General features: G+C 43.1%; 1 protein-coding gene across 1 annotated transcript in view; it reads left to right on the top strand.

Annotated features, from left to right (window-relative positions):
* The first annotated feature begins 296 nt into the window (after positions 1-296).
* The window catches only part of LOC124804605 (protein polybromo-1), a 334,390-nt gene continuing 308,267 nt past the window's right edge, over positions 297-26,419 (top strand). The window contains exons 1-5 of the mRNA XM_047264803.1: positions 297-611; positions 904-1,019; positions 1,099-1,218; positions 2,348-2,473; positions 25,969-26,109. Of these exons, the coding sequence (XP_047120759.1) occupies positions 909-1,019; positions 1,099-1,218; positions 2,348-2,473; positions 25,969-26,109 (498 nt within the window). The 5' untranslated portion in view covers positions 297-611; positions 904-908. The remainder of the gene's footprint in view (positions 612-903; positions 1,020-1,098; positions 1,219-2,347; positions 2,474-25,968; positions 26,110-26,419) is intronic.

Raw genomic sequence — 26,419 nt, 5'->3', positions numbered from 1 at the left:
TACTAGTAGGCAAGTTTCGATATAACATTGTCACGGAATACTGCTGGAAAGCAGCAACGCAAAGAAAGTGCTATTAGTGCTGCTGACATTGTCTATTAGTGTTTGTCGCCAGTGTGCACGTATGTTGCTCATTGTCTGATCTGCATAATGCCTACACTAAATGTGAGGCTGAACACCATAATTGATTTGCAGTCGTTTTTTTGTGGCGGTAGTTCCTAAGTATTTCGACTGCAAAGATGTATCTAGCTAAATGTTTAACATGTATTATTACTGTAGTCAAAGACAATAAATCACCAACAAAATTTGAAAATCGTTTTATTAAAATTCGAAAATGAAACTGTATTAGGCTAGACCTTCTGAAGACACCAAAAGAAAAGCCTTTGTAGAGATACACATTAGTTTCGCATTGTTGATGTCAATTAATAATTGTATTAAAGCGTTTGTTTGTGGCACAATGGCGGAAATGAGAACACAGGGCTTGTTGCGTGTTGTTATAATCGAATGTGGGCTGTACTGATGAGAATTTAGCGATGTTGCAAAATAGATAATAGAGTATAATACAAGAAAACATTATCGCCATCTGAGTGCTATAATTTTTTTTGTGTATAAAGGTATCATCTGTGGTTCAGGCCATTGTAAATATATTTGTACACACAGTCTGCTATTTGTCTAGGCAATCTTTTGCAGCTTTTTATGTGGTAACGACCAATATTTTGAATATAGGAGCTGTTGTAAGTCGTAGCTTGTTGATTGAAAGTGGAGTGTGGTTTGAAATCACGTAGTAGTAGGTCATAGTAAAATCATTGTGTGTTTATTTGGTTATGAGTATGTGAGCAAAAACGTTGTTGGTGAAAATATCCCAGAATATGAACGAAAATTATACAGCATGTTTCTTATCCTCAGATCAAATGAGCAAACGGAGACGTACCTCATCCGTCCAAAGCCGAGGGCAGGACGACGATGGGGATCAAGAGCCAGCATCTCACGAACCGCATAGAAAACGGAAGAAATTAGATCCGGTTTGTGTTGTTATTGGTACTTAAGTTTTGCGCTTTTTCTGTTGATTACTAAACTTATTTTTTCTTCATTTACCCTTAGGCGGAGATATGTCATCAACTGTATGACACAATAAGGAATCATAAGAAGGATGATGGCACACTTTTGTGCGATGCATTTATTAGGGTTCCTAAAAGAAGGCAGGAACCAGGTTATTATGAGGTTAGTTGATCACTATGAATTTGAATATTAAAGTATTACAGTACTGATGTAAGTGGAAAACGATCATGTCTGACAGTACTTTTATGTCCTAATATGATGTTTTAAATATTCAGTATGTCCAAATTGCCCATGAGCTATTTAACACTAGAATAGTTTCAGTAATACCCAATAATCTTCCATAAAAGTCCATACACTCAAGGTATCACAGTTGAGTTTTAGGAGCCTCTATTACCTTAAAATTTTCGGTCATAAAGTCATTTCATCTCCTAAACTTTTTTTCATAAAAGTTCAAGTATGTGTTTTCTGCTCTGTTTAAATTCAATTTATTTTTATTTTCTACATCATAAAGGAGTGCTTAAAACATTTTTAACAACAATGCAAATGTTCATTAGGCATTCTTACACTACTGTTTACATTTCTGGTAAGTTACACTACCTAAACATCTTACCAGGTTTATGATATAGGATTAACAAACGTATATTTCAAGGAAATGTATTTTTGAGAAGTACTTTGCTTCAATTGGTTTCATAGCACTTTCAGAAAAGTTAGCAATATTCTTTTTTTGAAATTTGAAAAAGATTTGTGCGTTGCAAGAGTACGAAGTTCAGTACCTTTTTTTACTGTTAGAGTCCATACTATAAACATTTTTTAAAAAATCATGAATATGTGACGTTAGGTCTAAATCTTTGGTACTTTTGATGTGAGCTGATCCTTCTATACAGTTTTTTGGAATTTAGATTGTGGTGACAAGACTGACCTCTAGCATAGCTTGAGGTCTTTGTTGGTTGCAACATGACAAATTTGGGTGTGAGGAGCTGAAGCCATTGGATATGATGTCATGAGAATAACTGTAATTCTGTTTCTGGGGCACATATCCATATTGGATTTGGTTTGTACTTTTTTTTAAAAAAGTGAGAGGTATCGGTAGATTCAGTTTTGTTGGTGGAGGAAAGGGTTTTTGGAATATATAAGAGAAAGGTTTCTTTTTTGTCTTCATTCTGCTAGTTACGAAGAACTTAACAGATGTTGATGTGGCAACAGGTTATTGTGTTGCATAAGGAACATATACTTGTAAAAAAAAAAATTATAATGTTTATATTTTATTAACAGAATATATTGTGTGTTTTAGGTTGTCACTAATCCTATTGACTTGCTGAAAGTTCAGCAGAAGCTAAAAACTGATGAATATGAAGATGTGGATGATTTAACGGCAGACATTCAGCTCATGGTCAACAATGCAAAGGCTTTCTATAAGGTACTTAGGGCTAATCAAATGCTATCTTTCTCAATTAGTTGCTGAAAATTAAAATATATGCTGAACTTACCACACTCACTGAGAATCATGGCTATGAATTTGTGAAAAGTAATTAATTTCTGAACTCCAACCAACCACAGTTCCTCATTCAAATTCTAAGGAGGCAGTAAATATTTAGAAATTTTCAAAGAAGTGAAGGGTAAATGATTAATAAAAAAAAGGTCAAGAGAAACACTGACATTTGCAAGGAACCTAAATGGGGTAAAAGAATAACTTTGTGCACCATATTTAATGATAATCTTGTTTGCCGTAATTGACTTGTGTCAGGTGGTACAAAAAATATTTCAATTGAGGCATTCAGTGTAATAGTTGATTGCAGACAATCATTTTGTTCTTAATTCGGTATGTGTTGGATATATTAATTTTTGATGTTGCTTTCTAGTTTTATAAGAATCCTGTGATTTGAAATTCAATGTTTTATGAGGTCTGTTCAACAAATTCCGAAACTTTGTTCACAAAATTATTCTACGCTTACCTTTACTTATTGTGCATGGTCTCTTTCAAAATATTCTCCTCCACAATTGGTACGTCGCCCCCAATGCAGTTTCCAGTTCTGGACGCAGTCTTGATACGCCTCTTGCAGGATCGTGTAAAGTGTTGTCTGCAGATTTTCTCTTATCTTGTCTGTCGTTGCAGACCTTTGCTATTTCAGTGGTGTTTGCAACTTTGAAAATAAATAAAGAAAAAAAGTCTGCAGGGGCCAGGCCTGGACAGTATGGAGGATGAGGCAGCACGGTGATTCTGTGTTTTGTGCAGTAGTCGTGCAACAACAGAGGTGAATATGCAGGTGCATTAATGTGGCGTGATAGCCATGAATTGTTTTACCACATTTCAGGCTGTTTCCTTCTCACATTTTCTCACAGGCATCGCAACATGTCCTGATAGTCAAAAGTACCATTAACAGTTTGTCCATTTTCATGATGAACTAATCCTTCAAAGTCAAAGAAAACTATTAGCATGGCTTTGATATTTCACCTGACATGATGATCCTTACCCCCCTCCCCTTGGAGAAACTTTCCCGATTCACTGTGAAGATTGAACCTTGATCTCAGTATCATAACTATAGACCCATGTCTCATCACTGGTCATGATTCTCTTATAGAACATCTTGTTCTTATTTGCGTGATCCAAAAACTTTTCTCAAATTGAGAGGCGAAGATCTTTCTGGTCTTTTTTCATGAGCTGTGGCATGAACTTGATGGCAACACGATGCATTCTGTGATGTTGTGACAGGAGTTCATGAGGTGATCAAACTGAAATGTAACATTCTTCTGCAATCTCTCTAACAGTCAGTCTTTGATTGGCATGCACGATTTTGTTGATGTCCCTGATGTTAGTCATCAGTAGACCTTGAAGAGTGTCCTGAACAAGGGTTACCTTTACCTTACATACGGCCATTTTTAAACTGTGCGAACCATTCGTAACATGAGTATGGCGTAAGCACTCATCACTGCAGGCTTCCTGCATCATGTGGTGCATCTCTGTAAAGGTTTCATGCAAAATTTAATGTATACCCATTGCTCCTAACTCTGCCATCTCGAAATTTGCATGCCATCTCAAAATTTGCAGACCGTGTGACACAACGTTCTACTCTATAGAGTGCTGAACAGTAATTAACAGACATACAACAATGAAACTCCCAGCAGCTACACATATAAACGCAGGTGTATGCAGGGATGCCAGTAGCATTTCACTCTGATGTATCATTGGCATGGAATTACGAATGTTCGGGAATTTTTTGAATAGATCTCTTGTGATTTCTGATTATTGCTTTTGTGAATAATGTCCAAGCACTAGGGAAAATGGACATTTTACTTATCTGCTGTATTTTGGTTTGGTTTTTAGTAAGTAAGTTAGTTAGGGCATGGTAACTACAAAATAAGATGTTTTATAAATACATTAAGTAATGACTTTTCTTTTTGGAATCTCGAAACATTGAGCAGTCTATAAGTGAGTAAGTAAATAAAGATTGTAGAAGTTCTTCAGCTTTTAGATTATGACCTTAATCAGAGTTGACCAGTACAAAACATACATCAACACATCGACACATGTATTCACATGCACAGCTAATTTGGCCGTGCGAACTAAATTTTCCTGGTGCTACAAGTAGAGTGAGTCCCCTGCGGGTCCGGGGGTAAGAATAGGCCCGAGGTATTCCTGCCTGTTGTAAGAGGCCACTAAAACAACTTTCACATGTTTCTGCCTTTATGTGATGGTCCCCTGTAGGGTTTGACCTCCATCCTTCAAAATTCTCCCGAAGTGCAAGCCAATTGGGGAAGGGCGCCTTACGTGGTGCATCGTGTCCCTTGTGCATTGAGATCTTTAGCCCACTTTCTCGTTGTCGCCTTTCAGTCCCGCTCATTCTCCATCTCTTGGCGAGGACACCTTCCTGGGCGGGTTTTCCGTCATGCCCTATGCACTGTTGCTTCCTGCGTCGACGATGACCATGGACTTCTTTGCACCTGTTATCCAGCTCGGTAGCCAATCCATTGTGGTGGGGCTGCCATGTACCCTGTTCGTTGTAGCCCCCCTGACCACACAGGGATCGCTCTGCTGATTCCTGCACTGTTAACTCCTGCCAGGGGGGTAGGTGCTTATCCCCCTGGGGCATCGGGACTCCTGGCAATGGCCATCCTGCCAGGTGGCCTTTGCTGCGGCTGGGTGGCGCCTGTGGGGAGGATTCCTGGTCGGAGTGGGTGGCATCAGGGCAGATGAGAGGGGATGAAGCGTAGTCCATCATCTCTTGCTGGTAGTGAAACACCAGCAGTCTCTAAGTGTTCACGAGCTCAATTCAATGCACAGAAGTACGACCCCAAATTGTTCCCCTCGCTGGCCACACCTTGGGAGGGTTCGAGAGCTGATGGGGAATCTTTCATGACGATGAAGCCTCAGTTTTTTGTTGAGCATTTAGAGGACAAGTTGGTGGAGGTGGAGGGATTGTCCAAAATGAGATCTGGGTCAGTCTTGATCAAAACAGCATCCTCTGTCCAGTCACGGGAGTTACTCGCTTGTGACAAGCTGGGGGATATTTCTGTAACCATCACGCCCCATAAGAGCTTAAATATGGTCCAGGGTATCATATTTCACAGGGACTTTCTATTGCAGTCTGGCGATGAGCTGTGCTCCAGTTTGGAGCGGCAAGGTGTACATTTTAACCTGTGTGTCCACCAGGGTCCAAAGGATAATCAGGTTGCCACCGGTGCCTTCATCTTGGACATCGAGGGTGGTACATTGCCCGAGAATGTCAAGGTGATGGTCTACCGTTGTGATGTAAAGCCCTATATCCTTCCCCCGATGAGGTGCTTTAAGTGCTGGAATCTCAGCCATATGTCTTCCCGCTGTACTTCCAGCATCACATGTCGAGATTGCGGACACCCATCACATCCCAATACTCCATGTGCCCTGCCTCCCATCTGTGTCAACTGCGGAGAGCACCATTTGCCTTGCTCGCCAGACTGCAGGATTCTCCAGAAAGAAAGGAAAATCATGGAGTACAAGACCCTGGACCGACTGACCTACACTGAGGCTAAGAGAAAATTTGAATGCCTGCATCCTCTACGTGTGACATAGTCTTACGTTGCTTCTACAACAGTTCTGGCACCATCAGCTCTGCCATCCCCAGTCACTCCTCAGAGCCGGAAGACTACACCTATCCCCTTGCTGGTGGGGGGCATTTGCCTTCCTGTTGCTCCCGCACCACCTACTTCAGGAGCAAACCAGCCCCCCCCTCCCCGTCCCCCTCCCCCAAACCTTCGGGGATGTCCGTCCCCACTTCTAAGCTGGAGAAGCGTAAGTCTTCCCAGGTTTCTGCTACTGGCAAAGATGACACTACAAGCTCTGCGTCTGAGGCTGGGGTGGAGTTTCTGACGCCCGATGAGGACCTAGATCTTGCCAGACCCTCAGACACAATAGATATAGACTGCTCAGGCAATAAGTCGGTGGCAGCAAGTGACTCTGAGGTGTAATCTGCCTCATTGAATGTTCCATGCCTTTCCAGTCTCACATGTCATCACCCTCCAGTCGAATTGCGGCGGTTTTTTCCACCACCTGGCTGAGCTACGGCAACTGTTAAACTTTACACCTCCTATCTGCATTGCGCTCCAGGAAACCTGGTTCCTGGCAATGCGGACCCCTGCCCTCCGTGGCTACAAGGGATATTACAGGAACCATAGCGACTATAATCGAGTGTCAGGTGGAGTTTGCATTTACGTCCTAAACTCAGTTTGTAGTGACAATGTGCCCCTTCAAACCAGTCTTGAAGCTGTGGCTGTCAGAATAAGGGCGACACAGGAAATTACTCTCTGCAATGTGTATCTTCCTCCAGATGGTGCAGTACCCCTGGATGTATTAGCTGCACTGATTGATCAGCTTGTGGGGGCAGCACTGTGCTTACTGGCCAAGGCAAGGATGTCGAAACTTTACTGTCTCAGTTTGACTTCTGCCTTTTGAATACTGGGGCCGCCACACATTTCAGTGTGGCTCATGGTAGTTACTTGGCCATTGATTTATCACTTTGTAGCCCAGGACTTCTCCCATCTATCCACTGGAGAGCCTATGACGATTTGTGAAGTAGTGACCACTTCTCCATCTTCCTGTCACTGCCCCGGCATCAGGGCCACAGACGCCTGCCCAGGTGGGCTTTAAACAAGGTGGACTGGGAAACTTTCACCTCTGCTGTTATCATTGAATCTCCCCCACACGTAACATCGATGTGATGGTTGAGCAGGTGGATACAACAATTGTTTCTGCGGCATAAAATGTGATCCCTCGCTCTTTAGGGTGCCTCCGGTGTAAGGCAGTCCCTTGGGGTCGCCGGAAGTTGCTGAAGCAATTAAGGAACGTTGGTGAGCTCTACAGCGGCATAAGTGGCACCCTTCCCTGGAAAACTTCATAGCCTTTAAACGGCTCAGTGCCCATGTTCGCCAACTTAGCAAACGACGGAAGCAGGAGTGTTGGTCGAGATACGTCTTGACCATTGGGTGCCATATGTCACCTTCCCAAGTCTGGGCAAAGATCAAACATCTTCTCAGGTACCAGACCCCAACAGGCGTTCCTGGTGTTACCATAAATGGCGTGTTATCTACTGACGCAAACATGAGTGCCGAGCACTTTGCTCGAGCCTCTGCGTCGGAGAATTACCCCCAGCCTTTCACACTCTCAAACAGCGGCTGGAAGGGAAAGTCCTCTCGTTCACTACACGTCACAGTGAACCATATAATGCCCCATTTACAGAGTGGGAGCTACTCAGTGCCCTTACACATTGCCTCGACACAGCTCCTAGGCCTTATCGGATCCACAGCCAGATGAAACATCTCTCAGCTGACTACAAAGCGACATATCCTCATCATCTTCAGCTGGATCTGTCTCGATTGCGTCTTTCCATCCCAATGGTGCGAGAGCACCATCATTTCGGTACTCAAACCCGGTAAAAACCTGCTTGATGTGGATGGCTGTCGGCCCATCAGCCTTGCCAACGTTCTTTGTAAGCTGCTGGAACGTATGGTATGTTGGCGGTTGGGTTGGGTCGGGTCTTGGAGTCATGTCAGGGCGGCTTCCACCAGGGTCGCTCTACAACTGATAATCTTGTGTTCCTCGAGTCTGCCACCCGAACAGCCTTTTCCAGATGCCAACACCTGGTTGCTGTCTTTTATTTACTTACGTAAAGCATACAACAAGACTGACGACATCATATCCTTGCCACATTGTACATGTGTGGTCTTCGGGACCCACTCCTCATTTTTTATCCAAAACTTCCTGTCACTCTGTACTTTCCATGTCCAAGTTGGTGCGCCCCATAGTTCCATCCATATATAGGAGAATGGAATCCCTCAGGGCTCTGTATTGAGTGTGTGTCTATTTTCAGTGGCGATTAAGGGTCTAGCGATAGCTGTCGGGCCCTCCGTCTCACCTTCTCTGTATGCAGATGACTTCTGCATTTCGTATTGCTGCTCCAGTACTGGAGTTGTTGAGCGTCACCTGCAGGGAGCCATCCAGAAAGTGCATTCATCAGCTCTAGCCCATGGCTTCCAGTTTTCCGCCATGAAGACACGTGTCGTGCATTTCTTTCGGAATCGTACTGTTCATTTGGAACCAGCACTTTACCTTAATGACGATCCATTCACTGTTGTGAAGACATATCGATTCTTAGGTCTTCTTTTTGATGCTCATTTGTCTTGGCTTCCTCATCTTTGTCAGCTTAAACGGAAGTGTTGGCAGCACCTCAATGTCCTCCGCTGCCTGAGCAGCACCAACTGGGATGTGGATCGCACCATGCTGCTGCAGCTCTACAGAGCCCTTGTTCAATCCCGCCTTGACTATGGGAGTGTGATATGTGGTTCGGCAGCGCCCTCAGCATTGTGTTTGCTCGACCCATTGCACCATTGCGGAGTTTGACTAGCGACAGGAGCTTTTAGGAAGAATCCGGTAACAGGCGTACTGGTGGAGGCTGGAGTCCCTCCACTGCAGATCAGACATGCACAACTGCTCGTTGGTTACGTTGCACACGTTCATAGCTCTCCTGAACATCCTAATTACCGTCTTCTTTTCCCAACCACGTCAGTTCACCTCCCGCAAGGGTGGCGCAGGTCAGGGCTAACGATTGCGGTTTGCTTGTGATTGCTTCTGTCTGAACTGTAGTCCTTCCCTTCATCACCTCTCCTCGAGGTTCATTCACTTACACCTCCGTGGTGCAGCTGTAGGCTGAAATTCCACCTGGATCTTTTGCATGGCCCTAAGGACTCGGTTAATCCTGTGGCTCTCCGCTGTCACTTCCTCTCGATTCTTGAATTGTTCCGGGCCTCGGAAGTGGTTTACACCGATGGCTTGATGGCTGATGGTAATGTTGGCATCACCTTTGTCCACAGAGGCCATATTGAACAGCATTCCTGGTCCGGTGGCTGCAGTGTATTCACTGCAGAACTGGTGGCCATATCTCATGCACTTCAGTGCATCCATTGATGCCCCGAGCAATTGTTTCTTCTGTGTACTGACTCCTTGGGCAGCCTGCAAGCTATCCACCAATGCTACCCTCTCCATCCTTTTGTGGCATCCATCCAGGAGTCCATGGATGCCCTGGATCAGTCCCGTCTTCCAGTGGTGTTTGTGTAAACCCCAGGACACGTCTGCATGCCAGGCAATAAACTTGCCAACAGGCTGGCCAAACATTTGATGCGGAAAACGCTTGTGGAGATAGGCATCTCTGAAGCTGACCTGCGTTCTAACTTGCCTCAGGATTTTTCAGCTTTGGAAGACGGAATGGCACAACATTACGCACAATTAACTGCGTGTCATTAAGGAAACTACAAATGTGTGGAAGTCTCCCACGCGGGCCTCTTGCAGGGAATCAGTTGTTCTCTTCTGGCTCCCAATTGGCCATGCTTGGGTGACCCACGGTTACCTCTTGCGCCGTCAAGACCCACCTCAGTGTCAGTGTGGCGCCCGGTTGACAGTGGCCCATATTCCAGTACGCTGTCCCACTTTGACTGCCCAGCAACGAAATCTTGGGTTAACGGACTCGTTGCCGCTCATTTTATCTGACAACGCCTCATTGGGTGATTTAGTTTTACATTTTGTTCATGAGGGTAAGTTTTATCATTTGATCTACGTTTTAGCACATGTCCTTTGTCTGTCTGTGTCCTCCACCCTAGTGCTTTTAGGGTGGAGATTTTAATGTGTTGCAGAGTGGCTGGCTTTTCTTTTTTATTCTCGTGGTCGGCCAGCCACTGTGATTTGCTTTCTTGTTTTATTCTCTTCTTTTTCTAGCATCTCTCTGTTGTTTTCTTGTCCTCTTTTGTTCCTTCTAGTGTTTGTTGCCTTTCCTTCATTCTTGTGGTTTTTCCTTTCTTTCTGTTTTGTGTTGTATGTCTCGTCTGTTTTAATCTCATACTTGTGGCATTGTTTTATTAGGAACAAGGGACCGATGACCTCGTAGTTTGGTCCCTTGCCCTCTCTTTTAAACAAACCAACCAACCAACAAGTAGACTGAGTAGAGGGATTTTATAGAGCTGGGTGGGTGAGAGTATAAAGGAGGGAGAGAAACGTGACTGAGGGCTGAAAGGGAGGGGCAGCAAAGAAATAGGACTAGAATGAGGCACTGGTGAGCTCGCCCTGATGCAGGGAAGGGGATTATAAGTGAAATATAAGGTGAAGGAGTAGATTGGGATGGGAAAATAGAGCAGTGGAGGAGAGAGACTGTGCATGTAGAATGAGTGGTATGGGGTGCATGGTGTCTGGGCAGTTGGCAACCTCATGACACGCACTGTTGCCAACCTGTGCATGGGCTCTCTAGTGGAAATCTTTCTGTCCACATGAGATCCTAAATCCCTTGTCTGGTTCAGATTAAATTGATATCTTCATAATCTAAACCCAGGGCCAAGACGCTGTATCTTCATTCCTCCGCTGTCTCCACACCTTCTCTTCGGCACAACATGCAACCTTCCTGGACATTGACCTCAATCTGTTTGGTAGCTTCCTAGAAACCACTGTTTGTATAAAGCATTCCTGGCATCAACACTTATCACAGTTTTTATGGCTGCGTCCCTTCCGTGCTAAAAAGTCTCTCCTATCCAGTCAAGCCACTTGTGGATGTTGCATCTACAACAGTGGCACAACCCTTTGCTCTGTGTGCTGAGGACTTATTAGTGGCTTCAAAGACAAGTGCTACCCTCCAAACATAACACACAAGCAGATCCATACCATATATACAAATATCCTTAATCTACCAGTCAGCCCTGTGGCATGAATATAACCACATCATTTCCCAGGGCTTTTGTTGCCTATATTGCACCCATAAATGAGGGTCTTCTTATCCACAGTCCTTCCTGTCACTTCGAAAGTGGTATTCCACAGGCCACACCATCTACACAGTATTGTGGTCTGCCCATGTGTGATACCTACTCCCTTCCTCGGGCCACATGGGCCATATCCCTGTGTAAGACCTTGGTGCAACATCTGTGCTACACCCTTCCCAGTCACATGTACATCCTATTCAGTTTTTTCATGGGCATATCCTACTCCCGAGGAAAAACTGCCTATGAAAGCAGTCATGTCCTATGACATCTCTGTTATAACCTTTGCACAGTGTTTTATCTGAACATGAATGTCACTCTGATGGCCAACAACACTATGGGAAGTATAGATTGCTACTCGTCCCATAGAGGAGTCATTGAGTTGCAGACAGGCACAATGAAGAAGAATGCTAAAATATTTCAGCTCTTGGATGAAGTCCTTCGTCAGAAGTAGAAAACGAACGCCCCCTGCCGCCCCCGCCACACACACACACACACACACACACACACACTCAGTGCCCAGCGACATTGTTTAATTTACTGTTGACCCGTGGAGATGGCTACCACCAATGGTGACCAAAAGCAGAGTTACCACTCAGTGGCAGAATATGCTGTCAAGCATAGGTGGTTTGACATTTGTGACTACTTCATAACCTATGCAACTAGATCATCTCCCAGCCTTCCTGTTTCCCTGTTCCAAATCTTCTCCCTTTTCTCCCCTCCTCCCACCTGTTGTCTGCTCCTCTGAATTACTTGGTTAAGAATGTTTCTTTGCAACATATCCTTTGGTCGTTCACTCCTGCTGGCTGGCTTCATCCTCCCCTATGCCCTTGTTTTCGTTCTTTACGTGGTTTTTTACCACTCGATGTTTCCACTATATGATGAGTGGTTACTTTGACTGTCTCTATTGCTTGTATTGCACTTAGGATTTTCCGGTATAATTTTTTTGTTAGAATTTTGTGCTGGACTGAGGCAGGTTACAGAAGATTTAGGTTCACTATGTAGAGGCTTTACTAAGGAAGATTCCGTGGTTATTGTGGGTGGGCCGGGCAACAGTATTGACAGAGATCCGTGATACAGCATAGAGTGTGACCTGGCAAAGATTGCATCAACATCGAGTCATACCAGTGTTGGGTTTGTGTCGGTTCTGGAGCGCCACGACCGACCTCATTTGAGCTCTTAGCTCTTCTGTCAAGAGAGTTAATTTGGAGTTAGAACGGCTACTTGGATCTGGTGCAGGGTCACACATTGGTGTGGTTCCTGTTGATTCACTCTGTAGTGAATCTATACTAGACATGGCCTACACCTCAACAAGAAAGGGAAGGGTAAACTGGCTGGGCTGATAGCAGGAAACTTAAAGGGGGGGGGGGGGGAGGAACTACATCTCATGGTGGAAACTCTTTTTAGTGTAAGATCAGTGTCCAGTGGGAAACTCAACCAGGCAAGTACTAAAGATGTTAAAAAAGTTCAAGATACTCACAAAAGTAAAGTGAAAAATAATGTTAGTATATTTCATCAACATATTGGGGGATTGAAGAATAAAATTGATGAGCTTCTGCTTTGTTTAGAAGATATAGAAACTGAGAATGTAATAGATGTACTATGCCTGTCTGAGCATCACATTGTCACTGATATGCAAAAGGTTAACATCAGTGGGTACAAATTAGCTGCACATGTAAGTAGAGATAATATGATGAGAGGAGGAGTTGCCATATATGTCAAAAGCTTCCACAGTGTAAAAAATTTAGAAACAAAAAATTTTTGTGCAGAGCAACATATGGAACCATGTGCCACTGAACTTAAACTAAATGATGGCACTTTCATAATTGTAACAGTGTATAGGTCCCCCTCAGGGAACTTCCAGCTATTTCTAGAGAACTTGTATGCTTTGTTGTGCTATCTGTCAGACAGGGGGAAGCAAATTATCATTTGTGGGGATTTCAATGTTAACTCCCTGAAAGAGTGTAATAGGAAGAATGACCTTGTAGTATTACTCAGTTCTTTCAATTTGAGCTCCGTCATTGATTTTCCTACTCGGATAACAAAGAACAGCAGTACATTAATAGATAACTTTTTTATAGACCAAGATAAGTTTAAGGACATAAATGCTTATCCTGTTGAGAATGGTCTTTCAGATCATGGTGCACAGCTAGTTACAGTACATGACATAGCTCCATGCAGTATATCAAATCAGACTTTCAAAGCAGTGCGTTCAATTAACAATATAAATATTGCAAACTTTAGGGAAAGCCTACAGCAACTAGACTGGGATGAAGTGTATAAGGAACCTGATGCAAACTTGAAATATAACTTATTTCACGATACATTTTTAAGGGTATTTGAAAATTGTTTTCCCAAGAAAATAGTCAAACATAATTCCAAGAAAACATATAAAAAACCATGGCTAACTAAAGGAATGAGAATATCTTGCAACCGTAAAAGAGAACTGTATCTAACAGCAAGAGGGAGTACTGACCCCGAAATTGTTCAATATTATAAAAACTATTGTGCGCTACTAAGAAAAGTTATTAAAAAGTCCAGAAGCATGTGTATCATGTCTGAGATCAGTAACTCTCATAATAAAATTAAAGCAAATTGGAATATTATTGAAAGGGAAACAGGGCAACCAAGAGCACAGGAAGACTTTAGTGCCATAAAACTGAATGACAAGTGTACTAACAAACAATCAGAAATTGAAAATATTTTCAATAATCATTTTTTAAATGTTGTGGAGAAAATAGGATCTAGATCTTCACTAGAAGAGGCAAGGCTACTAATAGAAGAGGCCATACCTGTGCAGTTTGAAACAACTGTAATTCCACCAACCTCTCCCTCTGAAATCAGTAAAATAATAAACTCACTGAAAAGTAAAAGCTCTTATGGAATTGATGGCATTTCCAGCAAGGTACTTAAAGCTTGTTCCCCACAGATAAGTAGGATTCTCAGCCACGTATGTAATAGCTCTTTGAAGCAGGGTGTTTTCCCCGCTAGACTGAAATATGCCATTGTAAAACCATTGCAGAAAAAGGGGGATACGTCAGATGTGAATAACTACCGCCCAATCTCTCTTCTGACAGCTCTATCAAAAATTTTTGAGAAAGTAATGTATTCAAGAGTAGCCTCCCATATTTGTAACAATAAAGTACTAACAAAATGTCAGTTCGGTTTTCAGAAAGGCTTTTCAACAGAAAATGCTATATACGCTTTCACTGATCAAATATTAAATGCTCTGAATAACCGGACATCACCCATTGGTATTTTTTGTGATCTCTCAAAGGCCTTTGATTGTGTAAATCATGGAATTCTTTTAGATAAGCTAAATCATTATGTTTTGAGGGGGGCAGTGCACAAATGGTTTAATTCATACTTAACTGGAAGAATGCAGAAAGTTGAAATAAGTGGTTCATGTAATGTTAAAACAACAGCTGATTCCTCAAACTGGGGGGCTATCAAGTACGGGGTTCCACAGGGTTCGGTCTTAGGTCCTTTACTGTTCTTGATATACGTTAATGACTTACCATTCCACATTGATGAATATGTAAAGTTAGTTCTTTTTGCTGATTATACAAGTATAGTAATAACATCCAAAAACCAAGAACTAAGTGATGTAATTGTAAATGATGTTTTTCACAAAATTATTAAGTGGTTCTCAGCAAACAGACTCTCTTTAAATTTTGATCAAACACAGTACATACAGTTCCGTACAGTAAATGGCACAACTCCAGTAATAAATATAGACTTTGAACAGAAGTCTTTAGCTAAGGTAGAATTTTCAAAATTTTTAGGTGTGTCCATTGATGAGAGGTTAAACTGGAAGCAACACATTGATGGTCTGCTGAAACGTCTGAGTTCAGCTACGTATGCTATTAGGGTTATTGCAAATTTTGGTGATAAGAATGTCAGTAAATTAGCTTACTATGCCTACTTTCATTCACTGCTTTTGTATGGCATCATATTCTGGGGTAATTCATTGTTGAGTAGAAAAGTATTCATTGCTCAAAAACGTGTAATCAGAATAATTGCTGGAGCACACCCACAGTCATCCTGCAGACATCTATTTAAGGATCTAGGGATCCTCACAATAACCTCACAGTATATATATTCACTTATGAAATTTGTTGTTAATAATCCGGCCCAGTTCAAAAGTAATAGCAGTGTGCATAGCTATAACACCAGGAGAAAGGATGATCTTCACTATGCAGGGTTAAATCTGACTTTGGCACAGAAAGGGGTAAATTATGCTGCCACAAAAGTCTTTGGTCACCTACCAAACAGCATCAAAAGCCTGACAGATAGCCAACTAACATTTAAAAATAAGTTAAAAGAATTTCTAGATGACAATTCCTTCTACTCATTGGCTGAATTTTTAGATATAAATTAAGGGGGGGGGGGAAGAAAACACTTAAACAAAAGTGTCATGCAATATTTAGTGTAATGTAATATCTTGTACAGACATCTTTTATTAACCGACACGTTCCACATCATTACGAAGTGTCGTATTCATGATCTATGGAACAAGTATTAATCTAATCTAATCTAGTTTAAATTACAAATACAATCTATTGTCATATAAAGAATCAGTTTTCAAAACCGCACACAACCGGTAATCTTAATCACATTGTTCTGTGTAACGCTGATATTTGCAACTTAAATCTCTCTCAGATGGTTGATTATAAATTTTCTTTCTGTAATGATACAATAACCAGATTGTGTATAATATTCGGTCACTTTTTGAAATGTGACATTAGTTTCTAGTTATGATGTTGGTTTACCTTTTGTGCATTAGACACAAATTTGACTGGAAAAAAAGACAGAGAGAGAGAGAGAGAGAGAGACAGAGAGAGAGAGAGAGAGAGAGAGAATATCAGATCTGCATGCCTGTCACTTTCGGTTTGATAACTATTTCATTGTTCAATGACCTGCCTGGATAGCTGAATATGTTAAACTGCCCGCTTCCAGGACATGGGAACACATGATTAGACTAGATTAGATTGGCCGCCGATTGAATCTGCGGTGTGGATTAATGATGGGAGCCGGTGTCCTGGTTGGCCTGGATGTGGTTTTTAGGCAGTTTTCTGCATTTATTTAGATAAATACTCTGATACATGTTGCACAAATGCAATGCCACATTTGCAATGTGGTTACACTAGATGCAGGCAGCAGAGGTACATAGATTCCTCTCTGGGTGGGGGGAGGTGGCGGATAAGGAAGCTTCAAAATGCCATTCGGATTGGTGACCCTATTGTAATAATAGTCTGTATATGGATATGAGTGGTTCCCTGTAAATGAAAATGCCATTTCACTCTTGACCTGGCATTGGCTGGACAAAGAGTACAGAACAAGAACAAAGGATCTTATTGAAAAAAATACCTTGTTTTATTAACAATAATGACAGTCTTGCTCAGTAAATTAGAAAAGATCAAGATCACTTTGTTAATGTTGTCATTTCACTTGTGAGAAACAGAGACCTTTCAGTACAATTTGTGCACATACTTGTTTAATGGTGATGGTGATGTTTATATAGAATTAAAGTAAGAATTAACCAATAGCTGGAGCAAGAAGAACTAAGATTATTAATATTGGGCTCATTTATTGGTTTTGTTGGACTTGGTTCTGGCATTCCTATAGACTGAGCCGACTAAATCAAAGTGACATGGATTGTCTGAAACTTTGGGATAAAATTTTATTTCTTATGTGACAAAAAGAAATAAATTGAAATGCGAATGTAACAGACAACAAATTCGTAATGTTTTAAACCTGGGACATCAACTTCTAACAAAATGGGGAGAAACAACATTATTTAGTCTCGTGTCAGAAACGTACACGTACTTTTAAAACATAAACTTTCATGGCCAGAATTGTCACACTTAATAAAATATTCTGGGCTATTATGCCGTGGTCAAATGGATTCCACCGAGCGAGGTGGCGCAGTGGTTAGCACACTGGACTCGCATTCGGGAGGACGACGGTTCAATCCCGTCTCCGGCCATCCTGATTTAGGTTTTCCGTGATTTCCCTAAATCGTTTCAGGCAAATGCCGGGATGGTTCCTTTGAAAGGGCGCGGCCGATTTCCTTCCCAATCCTTCCCTAACCCGAGCTTGTGCTCCGTCTATAATGACCTCGTTGTCGACGGGACGTTAAACACTAACCACCACCTCAAATGGATTCCACTTTAAAACCTGACGTTTTGTCCCCCTCTGTGGAGGACAATTTCAGGTGGGATTGTAGCTTTGCTGAATGTCCAATTCACACCCTGGCTTGCTACTGACTGAGAATTGAAAAACATACGTGTTATTTATATATATAATAGAGGGAAAAATTCTACGTAGGAAAAATATATCTAAAAACAAAGATGATGTGACTTACCAAATGAAAGTGCTGGCAGGTCGACAGACACACAAACATACACACAAAGTTCAAGCTTTCGCAACAAACTGTTGCCTCATCAGGAAAGAGGGAAGGAGAGGGAAAGACGAAAGGATGTGGGTTTTAAGGGAGAGGGTAAGGAGTCATTCCAATCCCGGGAGCGGAAAGACTTACCTTAGGAGGAAAAAAGGACGGGTATACACTCGCACGCACACACATATCCATCCACACATATACAGACACAAGCAGACATATTTAAAGACAAAGAGTTTGGGCAGAGATGTCAGTCGAGGCAGAAGTGCGGAGGCAAAGATGTTGTTGAATGACAGGTGAGGTATGAGTGGCGGCAACTTGAAATTAGCGGAGATTGAGGCCTGGTGGATAACAGGAAGAGAGGATATATTGAAGAGCAAGTTCCCATCTCCGGAGTTCGGAAAGGTTGGTGTTAGTGGGAAGTATCCAGATAACCCGGACGGTGTAACACTGTGCCAAGATGTGCTGGCCGTGCACCAAGGCATGTTTAGCCACAGGGTGATCCTCATTACCAACAAACACTGTCTGCCTGTGTCCATTCATGCGAATGGACAGTTTGTTGCTGGTCATTCCCACATAGAATGCGTCACAGTGTAGGCAGGTCAGTTGGTAGATCACGTGGGTGCTTTCACACGTGGCTCTGCCTTTCATCATGTACACCTACCGGGTTATAGGACTGGAGTAGGTGGTGGTGGGAAGGTGCATGGGACAGGTTTTACACCGGGGGCGGTTGCAAGGGTAGGAGCCAGAGGGTAGGGAAGGTGGTTTGGGGATTTCATAGGGATGAACTAAGAGGTTACGAAGGTTAGGTGGACGGCTGAAAGACACTCTTGGTGGAGTGGGGAGGATTTCATGAAGGATGGATCTCATTTCAGGGCAGGATTTGAGGAAGTCGTATCCCTGCTGGAGAGCCACATTCAGAATCTGATCCAGTCCCGGAAAGTATCCTGTCACAAGTGGGGCACTTTTGTGGTTCTTCTGTGGGAGGTTCTGAGTTTGAGAGAATGAGGAAGTGGCTCTGGTTATTTGCTTCTGTACCAGGTCGGGAGGGTAGTTGCGGAATGCGAAAGCTGTTGTCAGGTTGTTGGTGTAATGCTTCAGGGATTCCGGACTGGAGCAGATTCGTTTGCCACGAAGACCTAGGCTGTAGGGAAGGGACCGTTTGATGTGGAATGGGTGGCAGCTGTCGTAATGGAGGTACTGTTGCTTGTTGGTGGGTTTGATGTGGACGGACGTGTGAGGCTGGCCATTGGACAGGTGGAGGTCAACATCAAGGAAAGTGGCATGGGATTTGGAGTAGGACCAGGTGAATCTGATGGAACCAAAAACCAGGAGGATCACCCTGTGGCTAAACATGCCTTGGTGCACGGCCAGCACATCTTGGCACAGTGTTACACCGTCCGGGTTATCTGGATACTTCCCACTAACACCAACCTTTCCGAACTCCGGAGATGGGAACTTGCTCTTCAATATATCCTCTCTTCCCGTTATCCACCAGGCCTCAATCTCCGCTAATTTCAAGTTGCCGCCACTCAACAACATCTTTGCCTCAACATCTTTGCCTCAACATCTTTGCCTCAACATCTTTGCCTCAACATCTTTGCCTCAACATCTTTGCCTCAACATCTTTGCCTCTGCACTTCTGCCTCGACTGACATCTCTGCCCAAACTCTTTGTCTTTAAATATGTCTGCTTGTGTCTGTATATGTGTGGATGGATATGTGTGTGTGTGCGAGTGTATACCCGTCCTTTTTTCCCCCTAAGGTAAGTCTTTCCGCTCCCGGGATTGGAATGACTCCTTACCCTCTCCCTTAAAACCCACATACTTTCGTCTTTCCCTCTCCTTCCCTCTTTCCTGATGAGGCAACAGTTTGTTGCGAAAGCTTGAATTTTGTGTGTATGTTTGTGTGTCTGTCGACCTGCCAGCACTTTCATTTGGTAAGTCACATCATCTTTGTTTTTAGATATATTTTTCCTACGTGGAATGTTTCCCTCTATTATAACCATATCATTTATTTGAACCCAACAATTACGTTTGTTACTGTCGCTGTTGCGTTTCGAAATCTTTCCTGTCGTCTTATTTTCTCTTTATTTTCTCTTTCTGTTTTTACCAGTAGTCTCACTTTGTATTCACCTTCCCCTTTTTACCGTAATACAATTTTATCCCGCTTATATATACTCAATAATACGTAACCCACTTCCAAACCATAAACAAAAAAAATTTTTATTTTCCGCTTTCAACACTACCACTGCTATAAAATCCACCGTTTCTAGTTCAATAACAGCTGCTTTCACGTATTAAACAACCATTTCGGCTAGTTCTAAACTTTAACTTTATTTCCACTTCCGTTTTTCGCACATCACTGATCATTTTTAGCCGCTCCCCACAGGTTTTAACGTCATTATTTCTTCGTCAGACAATTGTTAACCCCATTTTCGTAATCTTTCACCACAACACCACTCCTTTTAATACATTTACACGTTTTTTCCCAATTTTCCCGAATTTCTCCGTCCTTTAACGTGTTTTAGCGGCAACACAACCACCTAAACTTCATGCACATCGCTGTCCACCAACCCAAGTTCACCACAGGATCAACTTAACCAACACTTTTTAGCCTTTTTTCATACCAGATCCCCAGTTACTTTCTAGTTCACCCTTATCTCTCCCCATATATTTTTATCTTTCATTTTCATTTCAACCTCATGTTACACTTTCCACCTTCTAATACCATGTCACCCTCACAACACCGCCACTACGACCCCATTAAGTTTTATTTACATTCCCTCCGCAAACATGCCTTCACCCTAGCCAGATTGCGCTCGCATATTTTATTTTCTCAGGCTTGTCTGACATTTGGCATTACCCCCAAAGGCCTCACACTTAAAGTTCCCATCTCTGGCTGCAACCCTTCTTTCCATCAGTCCCTATACCAGTTCCAAACTGAACAATCCATTGCCCTCACCCACCTAATCCTTCACCTACACATCAACTCAGCCAATGAACACACCTGTCAACTCCTATCCTTAATAAAAGTCCTCAATCTTTCCTCTCCCACATCCACACCGGCTATTCAGAGCATCCTCCTACAGGCCAACCGCAAATTAGAACAGCATGCCACCCTTCACCTGAAAAAACTATCCAATCTCCTGGTTTCCCACCTCCGGAAAGGCAACTCACTCACCCTTCACAACCTTTCCAGCAAACCTCAACCACCTCTCATTGCACACAAACCCAGTCTCTCCCATCTACTCAGTCTCCCACTTCCAGCTCCACTCCCTCCAAAACCTCAAAATTCCAATCAACACAATCTGGCACAACAACACCCTAATTCAGCAGTTAACCTTTCCTCCAAACCTCTCTCCCAATCCGAAACCTCTGTCCTATCCAAAGGCCTCACCTTCAGCCCCACTCCCAGATTCAACCAAACAGCCCTCGTCAAAGATTTACTGTCCTACACTCGTACTCTCTGCTGGAAGTATCACTTTGCCACGAAGAAAAATGATCCTAATCCTACCCCTAATGATCCAACTCCCCAAGACACTATCCAAATTGAACCCTGCCTGGAACAGTTCCGTCCTCCGTCACAGCGGGACCCACCTCCTCTTCCTCAAAATCACCCTCTCCAAACCTTCCAGGAATTTCTGACTTCCAGCCTTGCCTCTCAATCCTTCTTAAAAAACCTTAATCCTACTCCCAACATCACCACTGCTGAAGCCCAGGCTATCCGTGATCTGAAGGCTGACCGGTCCATCGTCATTCATCCGGCGGACAAGGGTTCCACGACCGTGGTACTTGATCGTCGGGAGTATGTGGCTGAGGGACTGCGTCAGCTTTCAGACAACACCACATACAAAGTTTGCCAAGGTAATCCCATTCCTGATGTCCAGGCGGAGCTTCAAGGAATCCTCAGAACCTTAGGCCCCCTACAAAACCTTTCACCTGACTCCATCAACCTCCTGACCCCACCGACATCCCGCACCCCTACCTTCTACCTTCTTCCTAAAATTCACGAACCCAATCATCCCGGCTGCCCCATTGTAGCTGGTTACCAAGCCCCCACAGAACGTATCTCTGCCTACGTAGATCAACACCTTCAACCCATTACGTGCAGTCTCCCATCCTTCATCAAAGACACCAACCACTTTCTCGAACGCCTGGAATCCTTACCCAATCCGTTACCCCCGGAAACCGTCCTTGTAACCATTGATGCCACTTCCTTATACACAAATATCCCGCACGTCCAGGGCCTCGCTGCGATGGAGCACTTCCTTTCATGCCGATCACCTGCCACCCTACCTAAAACCTCATTCCTCATTACCTTAGCCAGCTTCATCCTGACCCACAACTTCTTCACTTTTGAAGGCCAGACATACCAACAATTAAAGGGAACAGCCATGGGTATCAGGATGGCCCCTTCGTACGCCAACCTATTCATGGGTCGCTTAGAGGAAGCCTTCTTGGTTACCCAGGCCTGCCAACCCAAAGTTTGGTACAGATTTATTGATGACATCTTCATGATCTGGACTCACAGTGAAGAAGAACTCCAGAATTTCCTCTCCAACCTCAACTCATTTGGTTCCATCAGATTCACCTGGTCCTACACCAAATCCCATGCCACTTTCCTTGATGTTGACCTCCACCTGTCCAATGGCCAGCCTCACACGTCCGTCCACATCAAACCCACCAACAAGCAACAGTACCTCCATTACGACAGCTGCCACCCATTCCACATCAAACGGTCCCTTCCCTACAGCCTAGGTCTTCGTGGCAAACGAATCTGCTCCAGTCCGGAATCCCTGAAGCATTACACCAACAACCTGACAACAGCTTTCGCATCCCGCAACTACCCTCCCGACCTGGTACAGAAGCAAATAACCAGAGCCACTTCCTCATCCTCTCAAACCCAGAACCTCCCACGGAAGAACCACAAAAGTGCCCCACTTGTGACAGGATACTTTCCGGGACTGGATCAGATTCTGAATGTGGCTCTCCAGAGCCTCAAATCCTGCCCTGAAATGAGATCCATCCTTCATGAAATCCTCCCCAATCCACCAAGAGTGTCTTTCCGCCGTCCATCTAACCTTCGTAACCTCTTAGTTCATCCCTATGAAATCCCCAAACCACCTTCCCTACCCTCTGGCTCCTACCCTTGTAACCGCCCCCGGTGTAAAACCTGTCCCATGCGCCTTCCCACCACCACCTACTCCAGTCCTATAACCCGGAAGGTGTACATGATGAAAGGCAGAGCCACGTGTGAAAGCACCCACGTGATCTACCAACTGACCTGCCTACACTGTGACGCATTCTATGTGGGAATGACCAGCAACAAACTGTCCATTCGCATGAATGGACACAGGCAGACAGTGTTTGTTGGTAATGAGGATCACCCTGTGGCTAAACATGCCTTGGTGCACGGCCAGCACATCTTGGCACAGTGTTACACCGTCCGGGTTATCTGGATACTTCCCACTAACACCAACCTTTCCGAACTCCGGAGATGGGAACTTGCTCTTCAATATATCCTCTCTTCCTGTTATCCACCAGGCCTCAATCTCCGCTAATTTCAAGTTGCCGCCACTCATACCTCACCTGTCATTCAACAACATCTTTGCCTCCGCACTTCTGCCTCGACTGACATCTCTGCCCAAACTCTTTGTCTTTAAATATGTCTGCTTGTGTCTGTATATGTGTGGATGGATATGTGTGTGCGTGCGAGTGTATACCCGTCCTTTTTTCCTCCTAAGGTAAGTCTTTCCGCTCCCAGGATTGGAATCACTCCTTACCCTCTCCCTTAAAACCCACATCCTTTCGTCTTTCCCTCTCCTTCCCTCTTTCCTGATGAGGCAACAGTTTGTTGCGAAAGCTTGAATTTTGTGTGTATGTTTGTGTTTGTTTGTGTGTCTATCGACGTGCCAGCGCTTTCGTTTGGTAAGTCACATTATATATATGTATATATGGGGAAACATTCCACGTGGGAAAAATTATATATAACAACAAAGATGAGGTGACTTACCGAACGAAAGCGCTGGCAGGTCGATAGACACACAAACAAACACAAACGTACACACAAAATTCAAGCTTTCGCAACAAACTGTTGCCTCATCAGGAAAGGGGGAAGGAGAGGGAAAGACGAAAGGAAGTGGGTTTTAAGGGTGAGGGCAAGGAGTCATTCCAATCCCGGGAGCGGAAAGACTTACCTTAGGGGGGAAAAAGGACAGGTATACACTCGCGCACACACACGCACACACACATATCCATCCACACATACAGACACAGGCAGACATATATATATAGAGGGAAACATTCCACGCGGGAAAAATATATTTAAAAACAAAGATGATGTGACTTACCATACGAAAGTGCTGGCAGGTCGATAGAAACACAAACAGATGCATACATACACACAAAATTCAAGCTTTCGCAACGAACTGTTGCCTCATCAGGAAAGAGGGAAGGAGAGGGAAACCCGCTTCCTTTCGTCTTTCCCTCTCCTTCCCTCTTTCCTGATGAAGCAACAGTTTGTTGCAAAAGCTTGAATTTTATGTGTATGTATGTGTCTGTTTGTGTTTCTATCGACCTTCCAGCGCTTTCGTATGGTAAGTTATATATATATGTATATTACTTTCGCCCAAAATTTGGCTGCTTCCAGTGCATTTTCTGCTCCTTGATGAAGTTAATTTCCTTTGTAGGAGGCTGGACATGGCATTTTTCTTCTGAGCTGCACTGAATATCATTTTGATTAGTGTAGCCCTTTCTTGGCAAGTAAAAATTTGCTCTGCCTCTTCAGATCTCAGTCAGTTCATAGCCAGGAGGTAGGGTTTCTGAAACTGTACTCCATCCAGGAGGAAGTAGGTTGTAGCCCTCCATAGTTGCAACCTAGCTTTTTCAGCAGTGGTTCCAAGTTTCATTGACATTCTTAGGAAACTCCTCCTTGATTTCAGTCCAGTCATTGCAGGTGCAGTTTGTGCCCATACAGAGGATGCATTCTCTCTTGCTTCACTTCCTTTTTTTCCTGATTCATACGTTTTTATTCGAACAGGTGGTGGCACTATTCCTGCGAAGTTGTAAAGCCATTCGACTTGAGTGCAAACACTCTGTTATGATTCTGCAGGTGTCATTGAGAGCTAAGTCCATTTGTGCAGCATGCGTTGAATTATACAAACTGGGCAGCATGAATACTCTGCCGCAGAATAGCGTAGTATCATTACAGAAGTTCATAGTACTTCAGGTTGACTACCCTACCATGATACGGCCAGTTTCTGTAGAATGCTCCTGGCGAAAACTTAGGACTTGCAGTTCATGCAGTGTCTCATGGAAGTAAGAGATCTACCAGGTATCACTCTCCATACAGAGGAGACATTGAGTCACAGAGAGGCACATTGGAGACCAGTATACCTTTAGCTTTCGGTCAAAAGGCCTTCTTCCAAAATAGACCCCATGTGTGTTTTCTATTTTGGAAGACAGCACTTTGCTGAAAGATAAATGTATAACAGTCTTTTTGTTGTGGCTGCCTGTCACTCAGTGTCTCTTCTATTTGATGAGTAGCAATCAGTTGTTTTCATAATATTGTTATTCCATTCTGGATTTCCCACTATTTGAAAACAGGGTGAAGTAGTCAAAGCAAACTTGACAGGAAAGGGAGCAGAGCCAGGATTGCCAGTTTCTTTCTCATTTTGGTGTTTCTCCATTTGACTTGTGGTGACTCACTTTTCTGTTTACCTCTTCAAAAGCTCAAATTCTCCCCTTTTTGCTACATGGAGACTAAGCCTTGAAAGCTAGTTAATCTATTGAATATCTTCCATATCAGTTAATTTGCCATCTTTGTTACATTGACCAACTCTTTCTCTTATGATTTTGTTTGTTCTGTAGGTTTCAGCCTAACGTATTGTCTTAATTTTTGAGAGGCAAGATGTTGTCTTCTTAATCGAGTGGTGGTTATGGAAACCCTTCAGAAGTTTGTATAAATCTCCCTTGCAGGTAAAACTGTCCAGCTGATCCAAAGTTTCCATCCACTGTTATTTCTCTCCTAATTTTCTAAGCCTTTAATTGGGCCATAGGCTATCTGTATAGCTCATTTAGTAGAGATTTTTGCCTATACTCTTCATAATTTCATATTTTTAAGAAAGTGAATTCCATTCCACACTCTGCTGCAGAGTGAAAATTTAATTACAGGATTTTGATGTAATTGCACTGTATTATTTTACTTACTGTACTACAGTCATTAATTAAATAATTTTTGTGCATGCAGAGAATGTCACAAGAATATCGTGATGCCTGTGATCTGTGGGAATTATTTAATTCGACGAAAGCCAGCTTGATGGAAGCAGAATCAAAACACACTGATGACTCGGACCGCAAAGGAAAAATCATTCTCAAAGTTGGTAAAATAGTGAGTAAAATAATATAATATAGTGTAGTTATCATATAACGGCAGTAGTAGACAACATATTCATTTAGGACTTGCCATTGCAATGTTCCAACAATGGTTGTTGTGTCTGCCGCTACTTGATTATTCCACTATCACTTACCTTCACCATTCCATATTTTAGCATTACTTGGAAACCATTGAAGTTTCATTTTTTAGCCTTGTAAAGTTATTTGCAATGTTAAAAGATCACTTTGATATTAGTTTAGTATTTTTTATTGCCAACATTTTCTTCTTTTCTTTCTTTCTTTCCTTTTTTTTTTTTTTTTTTTTT

Source organism: Schistocerca piceifrons, chromosome 7, assembly GCF_021461385.2.
Source record: "Schistocerca piceifrons isolate TAMUIC-IGC-003096 chromosome 7, iqSchPice1.1, whole genome shotgun sequence".
In the NCBI taxonomy this organism is placed as follows: Eukaryota; Metazoa; Arthropoda; class Insecta; order Orthoptera; family Acrididae; genus Schistocerca; species Schistocerca piceifrons.
This window is presented reverse-complemented; position numbering and strand designations above follow the sequence as displayed.